Here is a 21225-nt window from a genome sequence, read left to right on the forward strand (position 1 = left end):
GTCTACAAGCAGAGGAGTCTTACTAGAATCAAGACTGGGCCAGGCTTGACAGCGTAAATTAAAATTAAAGAAGGTTGGTACCTGCAGCTTAATGTTTCTTATTGGCAACTTTCTCACCATTAACTACTGACAGAAACGGGGTGAGAGTCTAGCTGGCTTACTGTCTGCTACAGGTGTGGTTACTACATGTTCCTACTTCCATTAGCATAGTATCGTGGTAGGAGGGCTGGCATGTCCAGGATGGGCTTGGCGAGGACAGGAAGAGGAACACAGAGAAATAATTTTTTTTTTTTTAAACCAGAGCAGGTTTCATTCAGCAACTGGGACTCCGAATTTTACTTAAAAAAAAAAAAAAAAGCCAAATTCAAAAAATTCATTTTTAATTCCAGGGAAACTGAATCTGTGAGTCTTAAGGAACATATATTATTTCCTTCCCACAGCAAATGCAGTAGTACCTGAAGTACTATTCTGAAAGCATTTTATTGAAATGTGATAATACAACTGAGTATGTAGCTGAGGGGGCTCACCATACACCATCAACAAGATAGACTGAGAATCTATGAAATTTCTGAGAGGTGTATAAAAACTCTGTTTCTGTCTAATAAGAATGTTCAATATAGTTGAAGAAATATGGCCTTAATGGTGGAATTAAAAAGGACTAAGACTGCTTTTGCCATCCACTGGCACAAAATTGGTCTTTCAATTTCACAGCTGTGTGTACACAATCGAAAGGATTTGGACGAAGCAAGAAAAGGCTCAACAAGATAAAGACCCCACCGTGTTGTACAAATAAGAATTGTGCCATAAGCAAACCCAACCCAACCCAGTGCCATCGAGTCGATTCCGACTCATAACGACCCTATAGGACAGAGTAGAACTGCCCCTATAGAGTTTCCAAGGAGCGTCTGGCGGATTCAAACTGCCAAGCCTTTAGTTAGCAGCGGTAGTACTTAACCACCACGCCAGCAGGGTTTCCGGAATTGTACCAGGGGGTCTAAAAAGAGGTGAGATCTTTGGCGACCAAATGGTTGAGGGAAGATTGATTTGGTGTCAAAGTATTTATTAATTGATTCATTCCATTGAGATATTCTATTTGTATTTCTGAACGGATAGAAATATTCAATTTAGCTTACTTAACTTTCAAGAAAAAATGCTTTAATAAATCTAGCCTGGAAGCTCACACTGAAGAGATCTTAGAGAACAGAATGTCTACAGTACACAAATAGTGATATCAGGATTTTAAAATATTTTCAGTGTTTTCTAATGACCACGAGGCATATCCATAGCCTCTGGGAAGAGCGATGGGAAGTCCGAACACTAGAATAGTGTAACTAACGTCCATGTAAGTTTTCTTTGTTCAAAGAATGTTTCTGCAAAGCAGATGTTTTATAAATCTAATTAAAAATGTTACATGCTCTCAAGAGAAGCTATGAAGAAATCCAGATGTGAATTATTTTTTTTTCTTAAGGCAAGGCTTTTCTGTAGCCTATCAAAATTTATTCTTTACCTAATATTTCTTTCATATTTGTTTATGTGCACTCAACTAGCTAACAAAAAAAAAGAAAAAAACAAAGGTATGATTTTTAGTCAAATAAATGAGCTCCTTTGCTTTCTACAGTTATTCCACAAAACAACGTAAAGGCAACAGGAGCCAAAAATCAGCCCCTGAAAACCTTAGGGAGCACAGTTCTACTCTGACACTCATGGGGTCTTCATGAGTCAGACACAAGCTTACGCAGCTCCCACAGTTACAGACGGTTCAGCCAAGCAGCCTAATTGATAAGAAAGGAGCCCTGGCCATACAACTGCTAACACAAAGGCTGGCAGTTAAAACCCATCCTGTGGCACCTTGGAAGAAAGGCCTAGAAGGTCCTATAGGGCAGTTCTACTCTGTCACATGGGGTCACTATAAGTCGAAGTCGACTTAACCACACCTAACAACAGCATCAAAAAAAAAAAAAAGCCACATGGACCAAAACAAACATAGGACAATTAAAAAAAAAAAAGAACTTTCTAAATAGAAAAAGAAGAAACATAGAAAAGGCATTTCTGAAGGGAGGAAATCAAGGGTTCAAAAAGAAAATCTTCAAGCTTTCCTTTATGCTGTCTTCTTCTGTCTTCCAATTGAAAATGCAATGAACCTTTTTTAAAAGCTCTAAAATGCTCAAGTGGGCTAACCTTCCCCTCCAACCTACCTAAATAGAAAAAAAATCTTCTAATCGGTACACATTTTCCAGTCATTGCCCTGTCCACAATTAAGAGGCTCAAAAATGTTGATAGATATTTTATTGCTGGGCAATAATCTGATGATCAAATAATTATTTGGGAAAAAAAAACAAATTAGGAGGCGGAGCCAAGATGGCGGACTAGGCAGACGCTACCTCGGATCCCTCTTACAACAAAGACACGGAAAAACAAGTGAATCGATCACATACATAACAATCTACGAACCCTGAACAACAAACACAGATTTAGAGACAGAGAACGAACTAATACGGGGAAGCAGCGATTGTTTCCAGAGCCTGGAGCCAGCGTACCAGTCAGGTACGGCACAAGCACAGAGAGCTACTCCACCCCCCTGAACTAACCCCGGGAGGGGGACCAGCCGGTTCCATGGGCGGCGTGGGACGCAGCCGGTAGGAGAAGTCCCCAGGAGGCAGTGACTGGTCTTGGAGCAGAAAGAGCAGCGTCCGAGCCGGGGAACCGTCCCGCAGGGATTTGGACTGGACGCAGGTACGCCATAAACACGGAGAGTTGCTCCACCCCCCTGAACTAACCCCAGGAAGGGGACCAGCCGGGTCGCGCGGGTGGCATGGGATGCAGCCAGTAGGAGAAGTCCCTGGGAGGCAGCGACTGGTATTGGAGCGGGGAGAACAGCGTCCCAGCCGGGACACTCGGTCACGGCACAAGCACGGGGAGCTGCTCCACCCATCTGAACTAACCCCGGGAGGAGGCCCAACTGGTTCTCGGTGGTGGCACGGCCACGCGGCTGGAGGGACGAGAAGTCCCCGGGAGGCAGTGACTGATTTTGGAGTCGAGAGTGCACCGTCCCAGTAGGGGAGCCTTGACGCTGGGCGTGGGGCTGGAAGCGGAGGATCTGACCGTGACTCCAGTGGGCCAGACCCCCCGGGGGCAATCTCCACACAGCCAGCACACATAGGCGACGAGCCCCGCGGGAATCTCAGATATAATAGTCATTCCAAGCAAGACAAGCAACTCTGGCTATATTCTGAGGTGCTACTCTCCTAGCTCTCTGTTCCCTCCCCCACCCTCCCCAGGCAGCTTCATTAACATCTGAATAGCCTGAGCCAGAGGGAGAACTCTGATAGGGATCTGACTGCATTTTTTTTTTAGCGGATTTTCTGGAAAAACTAGTTTTCCAGTGATGGCTCGGAGACAACAATCCATATCAAACCACTTAAAGAAGCAGACCATGACAGCTTCTCCAACCCCCCAAACAAAAGAATCAAAATCTTTCCCAAATGAAGATACAATCTTGGAATTATCAGATACAGAATATAAAAAACTAATTTACAGAATGCTTAATGATATCACAAATGAAATTAGGATAACTGCAGAAAAAGCCATGGAACACACTGATAAAACTGTTGAAGAACTCAAAAAGATTATTCAAGAACATACTGGAAAAATTAATAAGTTGCAAGAATCCATAGAGAGACAACATGTAGAAATCCAAAAGATTAACAATAAAATTACAGAATTAGACAATGCACTAGGAAGTCAGAGGAGCAGACTCGAACAATTAGAATGCAGACTGGGACATCTGGAGGACCAGGGAATCAACACCAACATAGCTGAAAAAAAAATCAGATAAAAGAATTAAAAAAAATGAAGAAACCCTAAGAATTATGTGGGACTCTATCAAGAAGGATAACCTGCGGGTGATTGGAGTCCCAGAACAGGGAGGGGGGACAGAAAACACAGAGAAAATAGTTGAAGAACTCCTGACACAAAACTTCCCTGACATCATGAAAGACGAAAGGATATCTATCCAAGATGCTCATCGAACCCCATTTAAGATTGATCCAAAAAGAAAAACACCAAGACACATTATCATCAAACTCACCAAAACCAAAGATAAACAGAAAATTTTAAAAGCAGCCAGGGAGAAAAGAAAGGTTTCCTTCAAGGGAGAATCAATAAGAATATGTTCTGACTACTCAGCTGAAACCATGCAGGCAAGAAGGGAATGGGACGACATATACAGAACACTGAAGGAGAAAAACTGCCAGCCAAGGATCATATATCCAGCAAAACTCTCTCTGAAATATGAAGGCGAAATTAAGATATTTACAGACAAACACAAGTTTAGAGAATTTGCAAAAACCAAACCAAAGCTACAAGAAATACTAAAGGATATTGTTTGGTCAGAGAACCAATAATATCAGATATCAGCACAACACAAGGTGACAAAACAGAACGTCCTGATATCAACTCAAATAGGGAAATCACACAAAAAAATTAAGATTAATTAAAAAAAAAAAAACACATAACAGGGAATCATGGAAGTCAATAGGTAAAAGATCACAATAATCAAAAAGAGGGACTAAATACAGGAGGCATTGAACTGCCATATGGAGAGTGATACAAGGCGATATAGAACAATACAAGTTAGGTTTTTACTTAGAAAAATAGGGGTAAATAATAAGGTAACCACAAAAAGGTATAACAACTCTATAACTCAAGATAAAAACCAAGAAAAACGTAACGACTCAACTAACATAAAGTCAAGCACTATGAAAATGAGGATCTCACAATTTACTAAGAAAAACGCCTCAGCACAAAAAAGTATATGGAAAAATGAAATTGTCAACAACACACATAAAAAGGCATCAAAATGACAGCACTAAAAACTTATTTATCTATAATTACCCTGAATGTAAATGGACTAAATGCACCAATAAAGAGACAGAGAGTCACAGACTGGATAAAGAAACACGATCCATCTATATGCTCCCTACAAGAGACACACCTTAGACTTAGAGACACAAACAAACTCAAACTCAAAGGATGGAAAAAAGTATATCAAGCAAACAATAAGCAAAAAAGAAGAGGAGTAGCAATATTAATTTCTGACAAAATAGACTTTAGACTTAAATCCACCACAAAGGATAAAGAAGGACACTATATAATGATAAAAGGGACAATTGATGAGGAAGACATAACCATATTAAATATTTATGCACCCAATGACAGGGCTGCAAGATACATAAATCAAATTTTAACAGAATTGAAAAGCGAGATAGATACCTCCACAATTATAGTAGGAGACTTCAACACACCACTTTCGGAGAAGGACAGGACATCCAGTAAGAAGCTCAATAGAGACACGGAAGATCTAATTACAACAATCAACCAACTTGACCTCATTGACTTATACAGAACTCTCCATCCAACTGCTGCAAAATATACTTTTTTTTCTAGTGCACATGGAACATTCTCTAGAATAGACCACATATTAGGTCATAAAACAAACCTTTGCAGAGTCCAAAACATTGAAATATTACAAAGCATCTTCTCAGACCACAAGGCAATAAAACTAGAGATCAATAACAGAAAAACTAGGGAAAAGAAATCAAATACTTGGAAAATGAACAATACCCTCCTGAAAAAAGACTGGGTTATAGAAGACATCAAGGAGGGAATAAGGAAATTCATGGAAAGCAACAAGAATGAAAATACTTCCTATCAAAACCTCTGGGACACAGCAAAAGCAGTGCTCAGAGGCCAATTTATATCAATAAATGCACACATACAAAAAGAAGAAAGAGCCAAAATCAGAGAACTGTCCCGACAACTTGAACAAATAGAAACTGAGCAACAAAAGAATCCATCAGGCACCAGAAGAAAACAAATAATAAAAATTAGAGCTGAACTAAATGAATTAGAGAACAGAAAAACAATTGAAAGAATTAACAAAGCCAAAAGCTGGTTCTTTGAAAAAATTAACAAAATTGATAAACCATTGGCTAGACTGACTAAAGAAATACAGGAAAGGAAACAAATAACCCGAATAAGAAATGAGAAGGACCACATCACAACAGAGCCAAATGAAATTAAAAGAATCATTTCAGATTATTATGAAAAATTGTACTCTAACAAATTTGAAAACCTAGAAGAAATGGATGAATTCCTGGAAAAACACTACCTACCTAAACTAACACATTCAGAAGTAGAACAACTAAATAGACCCATAACAAAAAAAGAGATTGAAACGGTAATCAAAAAACTCCCAACAAAAAAAAGCCCTGGCCCGGACGGCTTCACTGCAGAGTTCTACCAAACTTTCAGAGAAGAGTTAACACCACTACTACTAAAGTATTCCAAAGCATAGAAAATGACGGAATACTACCCAACTCATTCTATGAAGCCACCATCTCCCTGATACCAAAACCAGGTAAAGACATTACAAAAAAAGAAAATTATAGACCTATATCCCTCATGAACATAGATGCAAAAATCCTCAACAAAATTCTAGCCAATAGAATCCAACAACACATCAAAAAAATAATTCACCCTGATCAAGTGGGATTTATACCAGGTATGCAAGGCTGGTTTAATATCAGAAAAACCATTAATGTAATCCACCACATAAATAAAACAAAAGACAAAAACCACATGATCTTATCAATTGATGCAGAAAAGGCATTTGACAAAGTCCAACACCCATTCATGATAAAAACTCTTACCAAAATAGGAATTGAAGGAAAATTCCTCAACATAATGAAGGGCATCTATGCAAAGCCAACAGCCAATATCACTCTAAATGGAGAGAACCTGAAAGCATTTCCCTTGAGAACGGGAACCAGACAAGGATGCCCTTTATCACCGCTCTTATTCAACATCGTGTTGGAAGTCTTAGCCAGGGCAATTAGGCTAGACAAAGAAATAAAAGGTATCCGGATTGGCAAGGAAGAAGTAAAGTTATCACTATTTGCAGATGACATGATTATATACACAGAAAACCCTAAGGAATCCTCCAGAAAACTACTGAAACTAATAGAAGAGTTTGGCAGAGTCTCAGGATATAAAATAAACATACAAAAATCACTTGGATTCCTCTACATCAACAAAAAGAACACCGAAGAGGAAATAACCAAATCAATACCATTCACAGTAGCCCCCAAGAAGATAAGATACTTAGGAATAAATCTTACCAAGGATGTAAAAGACCTATACAAAGAAAACTACAAAGCTCTGCTACAAGAAATTCAAAAGGACATACTTAAGTGGAAAAACATACCCTGCTCATGGATAGGAAGACTTAACATAGTAAAAATGTCTATTCTACCAAAAGCCATCTATACATTTAACGCACTTCCGATCCAAATTCCAATGTCATATTTTAAGGGGATAGAGAAACAAATCACCAATTTCATATGGAAGGGAAAGAAGCCCCGGATAAACAAAGCACTACTGAAAAAGAAGAAGAAAGTGGGAGGCCTCACCTTACCTGACTTCAGAACCTATTATACAGCCACAGTAGTCAAAACAGCCTGGTATTGGTACAACAACAGACACATAGACCAATGGAACAGAATTGAGAACCCAGACATAGATCCATCCACGTATGAGCAGCTGATATTTGACAAAGGACCAGTGTCAATTAACTGGGGAAAAGATAGCCTTTTTAACAAATGGTGCTGGCATAACTGGATATCCCTTTGCAAAAAAATGAAACAGGACCCATACCTCACACCATGCACAAAAACTAACTCCAAGTGGATCAAAGACCTAAACATAAAGACTAAAACGATAAAGATCATGGAAGAAAAAATTGGGACAACCCTAGGAGCCCTAATACAAGGTATAAACAGAATACAAAACATTACCAAAAATGATGAAGAGAAACCCGATAACTGGGAGCTCCTAAAAATCAAACACCTATGCTCATCTAGAGACTTCTCCAAAAGAGTAAAAAGACCACCTACAGACTGGGAAAGAATTTTCAGCTATGACATCTCCGATCAGCGCCTGATCTCTAAAATCTACATGATTCTGTCAAAACTCAACCACAAAAAGACAAACAACCCAATCAAGAAGTGGGCAAAGGATATGAACACACATTTCACTAAAGATATTCAGGCAGCCAACAGATACATGAGAAAATGCTCTCGATCATTAGCCATTAGAGAAATGCAAATTAAAACTACGATGAGATTCCATCTCACACCAGCAAGGCTGGCATTAATCCAAAAAACACAAAATAATAAATGTTGGAGAGGCTGCGGAGAGATTGGAAATCTCATACACTGCTGGTGGGAATGTAAAATGGTACAACCACTTTGGAAATCTATCTGGCGTTATCTTAAACAGTTAGAAATAGAACTACCATACAACCCAGAAATCCCACTCCTAGGAATATACCCTAGAGATACAAGAGCCTTCATACAAACAGATATATGCACACCCATGTTTATTGCAGCTCTGTTTACAATAGCAAAAAGCTGGAAGCAACCAAGGTGTCCGTCAACGGATGAATGGGTAAATAAATTGTGGTATATTCACACAATGGAATACTACGCATCGATAAAGAACAGTGACAAATCTCTGAAACATTTCATAACATGGAGGAACCTGGAAGGCATTATGCTGAGCGAAATTAGTCAGAGGCAAAAGGACAAATATTGTATAAGACCACTATTATAAGATCTTGAGAAATAGTAAACCTGAGAAGAACACATACTTTTGTGGTTACGAGGGGGGGAGGGAGGGAGGGTGGGAGAGGGTTTTTTATTGATTAATCAGTAGATAAGAACTGCTTTAGGTGAAAGGAAAGACAACACTCAATACATGGAAGGTCAGCTCAATTGGACTGGACCAAAAGCAAAGAAGTTTCCGGGATAAAATGAATGCTTCAAAGGTCAGGGGAGCAAGTGCGGGGGTCTGGGGAACATGGTTTGCGGGGACTTCTAAGTCAATTGGCAAAATAATTCTATTATGAAATCATTCTGCATCCCACTTTGAAATGTGGCGTCTGGGGTCTTAAATGCTAACAAGCGGCCATCTAAGATGCAGCAATTGGTCTCAACCCACCTGGAGCAAAGGAAAATGAAGAACACCAAGGCCACACGACAACTAAGAGCCCAAGAGACAGAAAGGGCCACATGAACCAGAGACCTACATCATCCTGAGACCAGAAGAACTAGTTGGTGCCCGGCCACAATCGATGACTGCCCTGACAGGGAGCACAACAGAGGACCCCTGAGGGAGCAGGAGATCAGTGGGATACAGACCCCAAATTCTCATAAAAAGACCAAACTTAATGGTCTGACTGAGACTGGAGGAATCCCGGCGGCCATGCTCCCCAGACCTTCAGTTGACACAGGACAGGAACCATCCCCGAAGACAACTCATCAGAAATGAAAGGGACTGGTTAGCCGGTGGGAGAGAGACGCTGATGAAGAGTGAGCTAATTATATTAGGTGGACACTTGAGATTGTGTTGGTAACTCTTGTCTGGAGGGGGGATGGGAGGATAGAGAGAGAGGGAAGCCGGCAAAATTGTCAAGAAAGGAGAGACTGAAAGGGCTGACTCAAGAGGGGGAGAGCAAGTGGGAGTGGGGAGTGAGATGTATGTAAACTTATATGTGACAGACTGATTGGATTTGTAAACGTTCACTTGAAGCTTAATAAAAGTTATTAAAAAAAAAAACAAATTAAAGTTTATGTACAAAGAGTCATACATAAAGAATGAGCTTTACTTGAAAAAGGAAGGAATGAGGTTTTCTATTTATTAATTTATTTTTTTAAGTAAAGCATCATCATGGTAAAAACATCCAAACAGTAAAAACCCTACCTAGTGAAAAGCAAATCTACCTTTTACCCACAGTCCCTCAGAGCCCTGGTGGTACAATGGTTAAGTGCTGGGCTGCTAGGGGAAAGGCCAGAGGTTTGAACACACCAGCTGCTCCAGGGGAGAAAAGACCTGGCAATCTGCTACCTTAAAGATTAAAAAACAGCCTAGGAAACCACATGAGGAAGTTCTCCTCTGCCATAAAGAGACACTATGAGTCAGAATTGACTCCACGGCACATACCAACAGTAACACCCTTAGCCCCCAGGCCTATAGGTCACTTCCCTGGGAGGACTACTGCGGGCAGTTTTTTGCATATTCTTCCATAAGTGCTCAATGCTTATATAAGCATATATTTATGTTGGAAGGAGTTGTGTTAAAGCAAAAAAGTGCAGAGAAGAATCAAATTTGATGTTCTATCATTGTTAAAAGAACAATAAGTGTTTTACCACATTTTTTACTTCTAGGTGACTAGCAAAGAACTAAAAAGAAAATGTTCTATGTTGGATATTCATGGAAAGAATTCCTTCCTATTCCTTTATGCTATCAAACCCTGGTAGCCTGGTGGTTAAGTGCTACAGCTGCTAACCAGGAGGTCTGCAGTTCCAATCCACCAGGTGCTCCTTGGAAACTCTGTGGGGGCAGTTCTACTCTGTCCTATAGGGTCTCTATGAGTTGGAATCAACTCGACGGCAATGGAAATAGGTTTGGTTTTGGTTTTTATCAACCCCAAGTGGCGGTTGTACGAAATTATGTTCAACTTTAAGATGATTCACCGAAATGGAAGAAGAGCTTCTGAAAGGGAGAGAAAGAAGTTATCAAAGGAGAACGAAACGGAGGTAATATTAAGAAATGACTTGCATTCCACAAGAATGAAAGCCTTCTACTTACATTTCATCTAGGTATTTGTTTACATCTTCATCCTTTTCGTAATCCTTACACAGCTGGGCGACCAGAGCTCCATAAGTAAGGACAAAAAGATCTTTGTTCTGGAGAAAAAGAGATGATTTCACTTTATAGGCAAAGTTACAAACAGTATACTACTATAGTTATTTGTTACAAAATCTTGGAGTTGGAAACAGCCTTAGAGATCATCTGTTCATGTTTTCCACTCTCCTATTTTTTTTTTTTTTTACTAATTGTTGCCACAATCTTTCACTTTTGGGAACAAATTGCGCTCACATTTAGATACATTGCTGAGGGAAAAGTAGCTGTGAAATAAATGTCTTCATGTCAGAACATCTTTCTGTGCATTTGCTTACATTATATAAATTCAGATATACTTTCACGGAGGAAGTCCCTTCTTATACTAATTGGTGATATAAATTCCTATTGTTTTAAAATCGCCTGTGATATATGCCTACCCTGTTTTCAGTTGGAAGGAATAATTTGATGAGACTTCTTTCTTCTTCTTTTTACAAACAAATCAAAGGGGGATTTTCACTTTCCTTGTAGATCTTCAAAATATGTCCTATTTTCAGAGTAAATTAAAAATAAAAGATAAAACCAAGGACTAATGAGGTTTGGCTTAGCTTAGATATGTTGAGAATACAGGAAACAGAAATTGCAAAGCTCAATCGACCCATTCTTAAAAGCCTTTCTATTTTGCTTCTGCTTTTGAATATTGTCTGTGAAAGGGAAGGGGATCTGAGAAATAATTTATTCCAATGCTCTCATCCTACAGTTGAGGGAATGAGGCCTCAGGAGGGCTGAGGACTTGCCCAACTGTCGGCAAGTAGCAGAGTCAGGATGGAGCCTCAGACTCCAGGCTTCTACTCTGAAAGCATTTATCTCTGGGGTGAACAAAGCAAGGTACTGTTTGGAGTAGAGGTGAACAGGGGAGGGAGAGAGGGGAAGAGGAACCACTGCTTAAGGAAATTAATCTTACTTCGAACATAATCTTGTACTTTCATAAAGGGGTAATATGACTTCAGGTTGAAAGAGGTGTTTTCACCTCTACACCAGGTATCATGGACAGTCTAAAGTAGAGAGGAAGATACTACATATTCATTCTCTATCTTTATATATATATATGCATACACATACATACATATACAGATATACATATACACATACACATATGCATACATGTGTATATATATACATATACTTTTTATCATGGGCAGCAATGGCTCAACAAACCCATAAAATTATTTATTCAATATTATATTTAATAATTTTAATCCAAATATTTCCAAAATTGGCCCCAAATCACCAGTGCCTACTCCCTTATGTATGGGTTTATATCATGACAAACACGTTTCTTTAATCAGGTGGAATATTATCACTAAATGAGTTTTCAACTGATAGAAGTTAAATATTTGGATGACACACATGGATGTAATTTATGTGGCAAATATAAATCAAAATGTATATAGAATATGCATTAATTAAAACATTAAGAACACTACTATGTACAATTCAGGTATAAGAAAATAATGAGTACATTAATATCTTTACTAGGAAACAAGGGATGTAAAGCAAGTGGTATAAGCAAAAATCCTGTTAAACAAATCACTGAAGTGTCACCATGTATTCAATTTTTGTTTTGTTCTTCTCATTTAAATCTCCCAAGAACCCAATCATAAATGGCAAGAAATGTCTGGAAGCGATAAGTGAAATATCTGCCTAACATATAAAGAGCTGCAGGAGACAAATTATTGCTATACCTAATACATACGAAAATAAGCATAAAAAAAAGCAAAGGTGATGGAAGGAAGGAAGGAGAGAGAGAAACGGAGAAAGGACAGGCATGGGAACAGGGACATAAATCTTTTGTTGCCACTAGTAGCAAAACAAAAGCATTTGAAAAAAGACACAAGGAGATAAAATTATACTTGTTAGACTCAGCATTGTGCCATTTAGAATCAAGGTCAAACAATGGCATTCCTTCCCTTTCTCTTTCTGATGGATATATCTGAAATAAATTTTACTTCCAGCTGAGTTTCAAGTTCAATACCCATAAAAGCCAGTTTGCTTCAGTTCACTTCATTCTGCTTCATGGCCAAGGGCTGTACCTTGGACTACATGCCCAGCTGGGTCTCAAATCCGTACCATTGACCACAGGAAGTGTCGACATAACTTCATCTTCACAGTTTTTAAAACAATAAAAAGCAACCATTCTCACATAGAAAAAATAGAATACCATTAATTTTTCAGGAGCTTTGGAGATCTCAGGATAATTTTTTAAATTAATATATAAATCAAATGATTTAGGTATGACATGAATATATACAATAATTATGTACACTATTTTTTTAGTGCCTGAGAGCTGCACAGAAAAATGAATCAAGATGTCAACATGCCACAGAGGGAGCCTGCAAAGCATTCCCAACTGGAGTCTGACGGCAGGTCGGCTACAATTCTAAGTACCTTGGGCTGAATTTACCTAAGTTTATCCAATGCCTGTCAGTCTCCTAAAATAACCAACAGTGCTTTAAACTTAATGATGAGTTTTCACATCTGCGACTTCTTAATGCTTAAAACAATAATGGGAGGATTAAAAGAGAATATATAATCTGCAAAACATTAAGTTTTTAAAAATAACTCTGAACCTGAAATATACACAGGATTTAACGCATGTCAAATTATGATAATAAACATATTTAAGAGTAGGAAGTGTATTTTTAAAGGCAAACATTTAATACCTAATTTCCTGATTATCTAATACTATTCAATTTAACTGTTTTATGTACATTCTTGTTTCATGAAGCAGCAGCAAAGAACTTCTTGATCTTTTTATATTTTCTGTCAGAGGCAAAAGAAAAATCTGTCACTTCTATGGACATAATTAGTTAGAAAAGAACATGCTAAAATATGTATAAAGAATTGATGATTCTACTGCAGTGTGTAAGAGATAATTATAACTATTCCCACAGTTGTCATTCAGGACTCCCTCTGCTAAACACTCCCTTTGCTCCACTGAAAAAATTCTACCTGTAACATCACCTTTCAAAATAAATCAGAAATCACTCCAGAAAACATTTTCTCTGAAATAGAAAAACAATCGCTGAGAATATGATATAAAAAGATCTTACTATTTTATGATATCCTGGTCTTCCGTGTGCAGGGCGAGACATAGCGCTTGTAGATGACGACTATGATCTTCAGTTTCTTTTCTTTTTGCCTGTAACCTTAGGTCTGTGTTCTCTTGTTTTGTTTTTGTCAGTTCCTCCTTGCTTTGAGACAGAAGTGCTACTTCTGCACTCTACTGCTTTTGCTTTTTATTGAACTGACAAGGAAAAACATTGTGAAAATACAGCTGTCTTGCAGCCACGTAACTTGCCACAGATCAAATAACTGCTTCACTTGTGAGGCTAAGCTGGATTGTAGAGGGCTAAAAGCTGATCGCGTGGGCTCAGAACCAGAAGCACTGAGATACCGAAAATTGTTTAACCCAAGGGACGTCAAAAGTGGTGTTTTGTTCTTATGCCAATGCATTGTTTTAAAATCGTAAACAGAAACCTTCACAATCCAAGATAGATCTAAATGTTAGCATGATCCAGTCTTTGTATTGATTGTTGTATGAAGTAGAGAGACACAATCAGCAATTTATAGGTACTAAATCCTAATCAACACTCTAATGGATATCACATTGTCCCCAAAACATAGACTCCCAATCCTTTGTGATGACAAAATTCAGCTATATCCGATAACCTTTTTGTTTTCATAAGCAGTAATGTCAAAGAGCGATAGAATTTAGGTGACATTTTCTTATAAAACTCTTGCTCAAAATTGGAGTTCTACAGTTTAATAATGTATAATGATTCTGGCAGAGAAAACAAGCCCTTACCTTTTTTTCTATTTTAATAGTGCCTGAGAGGTTAGCTGTAAGGCTATCTTTATTTATGCACAAGTAGAGATATTTAAAGTTCAAATGAGAAACCCTCTCATCCTGACAACGGCAGGGTGCTAGGGATCAAAATTATTCCAGAAATAGAAGAATAAAATTCAGTTTAAGAGAGTAGCTTACAATTTCTTACATCTTGAATCTGTTAGCCCTATTTGTCCTGGAAAATTCTTGCTATACAGAGACAGGCTAGTGAACACTGTGAAGAGGACTGTGGTATAGTTGAAAGAACCTAGGGAGATTTGGAAGGCCCAGGAAAATTTGCAGTTCTGACTTTTACTGGCTGCGTGATCGTGGGCAAGCCATTTTATTGCTGAGCTTCCCCATCTGCCGGATGGCAATAATAATAACCACCTCACAGAATAATTGTGAGTATCAAAGAGACAATGCGTGTCATAAAACACATTATAATGTACTATATAAAGCACTAATTATTATATATTTTTCTTGTAGGTGAATATATTGAATGTAATTCTATAATATTTAAGAAATTTCCATTAGTTCTTATGTTCTATGACACCATTCTTAGGAAAATCAGTTCTGGTAGGCTGTGGGTTGTAGGGAGCTTTTCAGTAGCAGATTAATAATAATGTACACTTATATAAACTTTGAAGCCCTGGTGGCACAGTGACTAAGAGTTCAGCTGTTAACCAAAAGGTCAGCAGTTCACATCCACCAGCTGATCCTTGGAAATCCTATGGGGCAGTTCTACTCTGTCCTATAGGGTCGCTAGGAGATGGAATCCACTTGATGGCAACATGTTTTTTTTTTTTTTTTTTGGTATATAAATTTCGGCATCCTGGGGTGGTACAGACAATTAGTGCCCTAGGCTGCTAACCAAAAGGTTGGAAGTTCATGTTCACCCAGAGGGACCTCAGAAGAAAGCCCTGGTGATATAATTCTGAAAAGTCAGCCATCGAAAACCTTGTGGAGCACAGCTCGACTGTGACACACATGGGATTGCCGTGAGCCAAATCGGCTCTACGGCAACTGGTTTATACAAACATCACAGTTTATAACATGATTTCCATTTTCATTACCTCATTTTCATTCAACTGTTGTTATCAGGTGCCGTCAAGTAGGTTTCGACTCATAGCGACCCTACATACAATGGAAGAAAACACTGCCAAGCCATGTGCCATCCTCATAATCGTTGTTATGCTTGAGCCCATTGTTGCAGCCACTGTGTCAATCCATCGTCTTCCTCTTTTTCACTGACCCTGTACTTTACCAAGCATGATGTCGTTCTCCAGGGACTGATCCTTCCTGATAACATGTCCAAAGTATATGAGACTTAGTCTCGCCATCTTTGTGCCTAAGGAGCATTCTGGTTGTACTTCTTCCAAGACAGATTTGTTCATTCTTTCGACAGTCCATGGCATATTCAATATTTTTCGCCAACACCACAATTTGAAGTGGTCAGTTCTTTGGCCTTCCTTATTCAACATCCAGCTTTCACATGCATATAATGTGATTGAAAACACCACAGCTTGGGTCAGGTACACCTTAGTCTTCAAGGTGACATTTTTGCTTTTCAACATTTTAGAGAGGTCTTTTGGGTCAATAAGTGAGTGACAACTTCAATCTTTTCTCCGTTTATCATGATGTGGCTTATTGGTCCAGTTGTGAGGACTTTTGTTTTCTTTATGTTGAGACATAATCCATACTGAAGGCTGTGGTCTTTGATCTTCATCAGTAAGTGCTTCAAGCCCTCTTCATTTTCAGCAAGCAAGGTTGTGTCATCTTTATAACGCAGATTGTTCATCAGTCTCCCTGCAATCCTGATGCCCCGTTCTTCTTCATATAGTTCAGCTTCTCAGATTATTCACTCAGAATACAGATTGAATAGGTATGGTAAAAGGATACAACCCTGATGCACATCTTTCCTGACTTTAAGCCACACACTATCCCCTTGTTCTGTTCTAACAACTGCCTCTTGATCTATATATAGGTTCCTTATGAGCACGATTAAGTGTTCTGGAATTCCCATTCTTTGCAATGTTATCCATAATTTGTTATGATTCACACAGTCGAATGCCTTAGCATAGTCAATAAGACACAGGTAAACATCTTTCTGGTATTCTCTGCTTTCATTCAGGATCCATCTGACATCCACAATGATATCCCTGGTTCTGCATCCTCTCCTGAATCAGGCTTGAACTTCAGGCAGTTCCCTGTCGATATACTGCTGCAACCGCTTTTGAATGATCTTCAGCAAAATTTTACTTGTGTGTGATATTAATGACATTGTTCAATACTTTCCACTTTCGGTGGGATCACCTTTCTTGGGAAAGGCATAAATATAGATCACTTTTCCATATTCGGTGGGATCACCTTTCTTGGGAATAGGCATAAATATAGATCTCTCCCAGTTGGTTGGCCAGGTAGCTGTCTTCCAAATTTCTTGGCATAGGTGAGTGAGTACTTCCAGGGCTGCATCTGTTTGTTGGAGCATCTCAGTTGGTATTCCATTAATTCTTATAGCCTTGTTTTTAGCCAATGCCTTCAGTGCAGCTTGGAGTTCTTCCTTCAGTACCAGTGGTTCCTGCTCATATGGTACCTCCTGAAATGGTTGAACGTTGACCAATTCTTTTTGGTATAGTGACTCTGCTTATTCCTTCCATCTTCTTTTGATGCTTCCTGGTCATTTAATATTTTCCCCATAGAATCCTTCAGTATTGCAACTTGAGGCTTGAATTTTTTCTTCAGTTCTTTCAGCTTGAGAAATGCAGAGTTTGTTCTCTTTTGCATCTCCAGGTCTTTGCATATGTGATTTTAATACTTTCCTTTGTCTTCTCCATCTGCCCTTTGAAATCTTCTGTTCAACTCTTTTACTTCATAATTTCTTCCTTTCTCTTTAGCTACTCAACGTTTAAGAGCAAGTTCCAGAGTCTCTTCTGACACCCATTTTGGTCTTTTCTTTCTTTCCTGTCTTTTTAATGACCTTTTGCCTTCTTCATATATGATGACCTTGATATCATTCCACAACTCGTCTGGTCTTCCTCATTAGTGTTCAATGTATCAAATCTACTCTTGAAATGGCTCTAAATTCAGGTGGAATATACTCAAGGTCATACTTTGGCTCTTCTTGACTTGTTCTAATTTTCTTCAGTTTCAATTTGAACTTGCTTATGAGCAATTGATGGTCTAATCCAAAGTTGGCTCCTGGCCTCGTTCTGACTGAGGCTATTGAGCTTTTCCATCATCTCTTCCTTCTTCTTTGTTTCCAATTTTCACATTCCTGTCTCCAGTAATTATCCTGATTGTATGTTCAGTCAATATCAAACTGCAAAAGTCGGTAAAAATCTCCAGTTTCTTCATCTTTGGCCTTAGTGGCTGTTGTGTAATAGTGGCTGTTGAATAACAGTGATATTAACTGGTCTTCCTTGCAGGCATATGGATTTTATTCTATCACTGACAGCATTGTACTTAAGGATAGATCTCAAAATGTTCTTTTTGACTATGAATTCAGTGCCATTCCTTTTCAAGTTGTCATTCCCAGCATAATAGACCATATGATTGTCAGATTGAAAATGGCCAATAGCAGTCCATTTCAGCTCACTAATGTCTGTTGTTGTTAGGTGCCGTTGGGTCGGTTCCAACTCATAGCGACACTATGCACAACAGAATGAAACACTGCCGGTCCTGTGCCATCCTTACAATCATTGTTATGCTTAAGCTCATTGTTGCAGCCACTGTGTCAATCCACCTTGTTGAGGGTCTTCCTCTTTTCCGCTGACCCTGTACTCTGCCAAGCATGATGTTCTTCTCTAGGGACTCATCCCTCCTGACGACATGTCCAAAGTATGTAACACGCAGTCTCGCCATCCTTGCTTCTAAGGAGCATTCTGGCTGCGCTTCTTCCAAGACACTAATGCCTAGGTTATCTATATTTATGCATTTCATTTCATTTTTGACGACTTTCATTTTTCCTAGATTCATACTTTGCACATTCTACGCTCCAATTATTAATGGATGCTTGCAGCTGATTCTTCTCATTTTGAGTCGTGCCACATCAGCAAATGAAGGTCTCGAAAGCTTGACTCCATCCACGTCACTAAAATCTACTCTACTTTGAGGAGGCAGCTTTTCCCCAGTCATCTTTTGAATGCCTCCCAACCTGAGGGACTCATCTTCTGGCAGCATGTCAAACAACATTCTTCTGCTGTTCATAAGGTTTTCCCTGGCTAAATCTTTTCAGGAGTAGACTGCCAGGTCCTTTTTCCTAGTCTGTCTTAGTCTGGAAGCACATCCGAAACTTGTCTGCCAGGTGTGACTCTGCTGATATTTGAATACTGATGGCATAATTTCCAGCATCACAGCAACAGGCAAGCCCCCATAGTACCACAAACTGACAGGCATGTGGTGATGGACACTTACATAAATATTTATTTTTATGATTTGGAAATATATAAAGTGTGAATATAAATACAAATATAGACAAAGCCTGCTGATTTTGTTCTTCACATCTTTTATATCCTTTCTGATGTTTAATTGATCAATTCATTTCTGATAAAGGTATATTAAAAATCTCCTTCTGTGATTATAAGAATATCTTCTTGTAATTCTGTCACTTTTTGTTTTATGTATGTCAAAGTTGTGCAGTCACAGACATACACGTTGATGATCGTCATATCTTCATAATGAATTTTCTTTTGTTATGATAGTGTCTAAAAGTATCCCTTTTGACAATTTTTTGCCTTTAGTTCAGTTTTGCCATATATAAATATCATTGTTCCTATCTACATGTATTTTCAAGGTTTATGTGGTCTAGTTTTGGGTGTGTCACTTATAAGCAGCATGGCTGTATGTTTTAAATCTCTCTGCATGTCAGTTTAATCCAGCCTTGGCATAGTGGTTAAAAGCTCAGGCTAGACCACCTTGGTTCTAATCCTGATGCTTCCACTCACTCTCTGAGTGACCCTGTGCAGTTTTCTTAATCTCTCTGCATCCTGGTTGTCTCATCTGTGAAAAACTGAAGATAACATTAGGACCTCATCGTAAGGTTATTGTGAGGGTTAAATGAGATAATACATATAAATTTCTTTGAACAATGCCTAGTAAGTAGTAAACACTCAGTAATTGCTAGCTATTAATTTTTTGTTGTGATTATTGATGTATTTGGACTCATTACTGCCATTATTTTGTGTTTTCTATTTTTACCATTCTTTTTCCTTTGTTTACCATCTCCTTTTCTGTCAATATTCCCTTTTTATTTCCTCTGTTCGGGGGATAATCTATTCATTATATTTTATTCTTTTAATGATTATCCTTAAAATTTTATAGTTTTATTGAGGTAGAATTAATATATAGTTTGATTAGTTTTGACATACGTATAAACCAAAACAAAACAAAAAAAACTAAACCTGTTTCCATTGAGTTGATTCCAACTCATAGCAACCCTATAGGACAGAGTAGAACTGCCCCATAGGGTTTCCAAGAAGCAGCTGGTGGATTTGAACTGCTGACCCTTTGGTTAACAGCTGAGCTTTTAATCACTGTGCCACCAGGGCTCCTTACATATGTATACTCCTGACGTCATCAAGTCAATCAATGTAATTAACATTTCCATCCCCTGAAAAAGTTTTCTCTGCCCCTTTCCTCTCATCCATTCTCCTCCCCTTCCTAGTCAAGCACAAGTCTGCTTTCTCTCACTGTAGATTAATTTACATTTTGTAGAATTTTATATAAATAGAAATATAAAATGTGTACTCTTTGACTGAACTATTTCATTCAGAAAAATTATTTTGAACTCATCCATGTTGTATATAACAATAAACCCAGTTTATTGTATATAACAATAGTTTGTTCTTTTTCCTGAGTAAAAAATCCCATTATACGAATATACAGTATATGTACAGTTGTGTTGATCTATTCACCTATTCATGACATTTGAGTCATTTCCAGTTTGGGGCTATTATAAATAAAGCTGGTATGAACACTTGTGTACAAGTTTCATGTGAACATATGCTTTCATTTGTACATCTTATTGCAGATATATGTTTGACTTTTTAAGAAAATGACAGTTTCCAAAGTGGTTGTACCATTTTACATTCCTACCATTAGTTACTCTGTATCGTCAACAACTTTTATCATCAACAACTTTCAGCATGGTCGGTCTTTTTAATTTTAGTCATTTTAATAGATATGTAGTGGTATCCTATTGTAGCAATGTATTGTCTTAGTTGTATCTTCTAAAATAAAAAGTAGTTATTTACACAGTTAAAAATTAAAGGGATTTTTAAAATATATTTGTGTTTGTCATTTTTGCTCCCATGTTTTTCCTTAGGGTACATTTTTCTTTTTGCTGAAGTATATCCTTTAATAATTCTTTTAACTATATTCTGTAGGCAAGAAATTACCTTAGTCTTTTTATATGTATCTTTATTTTCCTCTCAATCTTAAATGATAGGTTAGCTGACACGAAGCACTCTGAAGATACTGTCTTTTGGTCTCTATTGTTACTAACGAGAAGTCTGCTGTCAGTCTATTGTCATTCTTTTGTAGGCTGTCTTTTCTTTCTGGTAGCTTTTAAGAATCTCTGTATATTTTTAACACTT

General features: G+C 38.2%; 1 protein-coding gene across 3 annotated transcripts in view; it reads right to left on the reverse strand.

Moving 5' to 3' along the window:
* Window positions 1-21225, reverse strand: part of TRAPPC3L (trafficking protein particle complex subunit 3L) — a 75367-nt gene that overhangs the window by 32272 nt on the left and 21870 nt on the right. The window contains exons 1-3 of one of the 3 annotated variants that reach the window (XM_049899602.1): window positions 13854-14088; window positions 11181-11287; window positions 10708-10805 (exon numbers count right to left, since the gene is read on the reverse strand). In XM_049899602.1, the coding sequence (XP_049755559.1) occupies window positions 10708-10709 (2 nt within the window). In that variant the 5' untranslated portion in view covers window positions 10710-10805; window positions 11181-11287; window positions 13854-14088. Of the gene's footprint in view, window positions 1-10707; window positions 10806-11180; window positions 11288-13853; window positions 14091-21225 lie in introns of those variants that run through there. The other 2 variants (XM_049899593.1, XM_049899610.1) reach the window with 2 other exon arrangements.

This window comes from Elephas maximus, chromosome 1 (assembly GCF_024166365.1).
Source record: "Elephas maximus indicus isolate mEleMax1 chromosome 1, mEleMax1 primary haplotype, whole genome shotgun sequence".
Taxonomy (NCBI): domain Eukaryota; kingdom Metazoa; phylum Chordata; class Mammalia; order Proboscidea; family Elephantidae; genus Elephas; species Elephas maximus.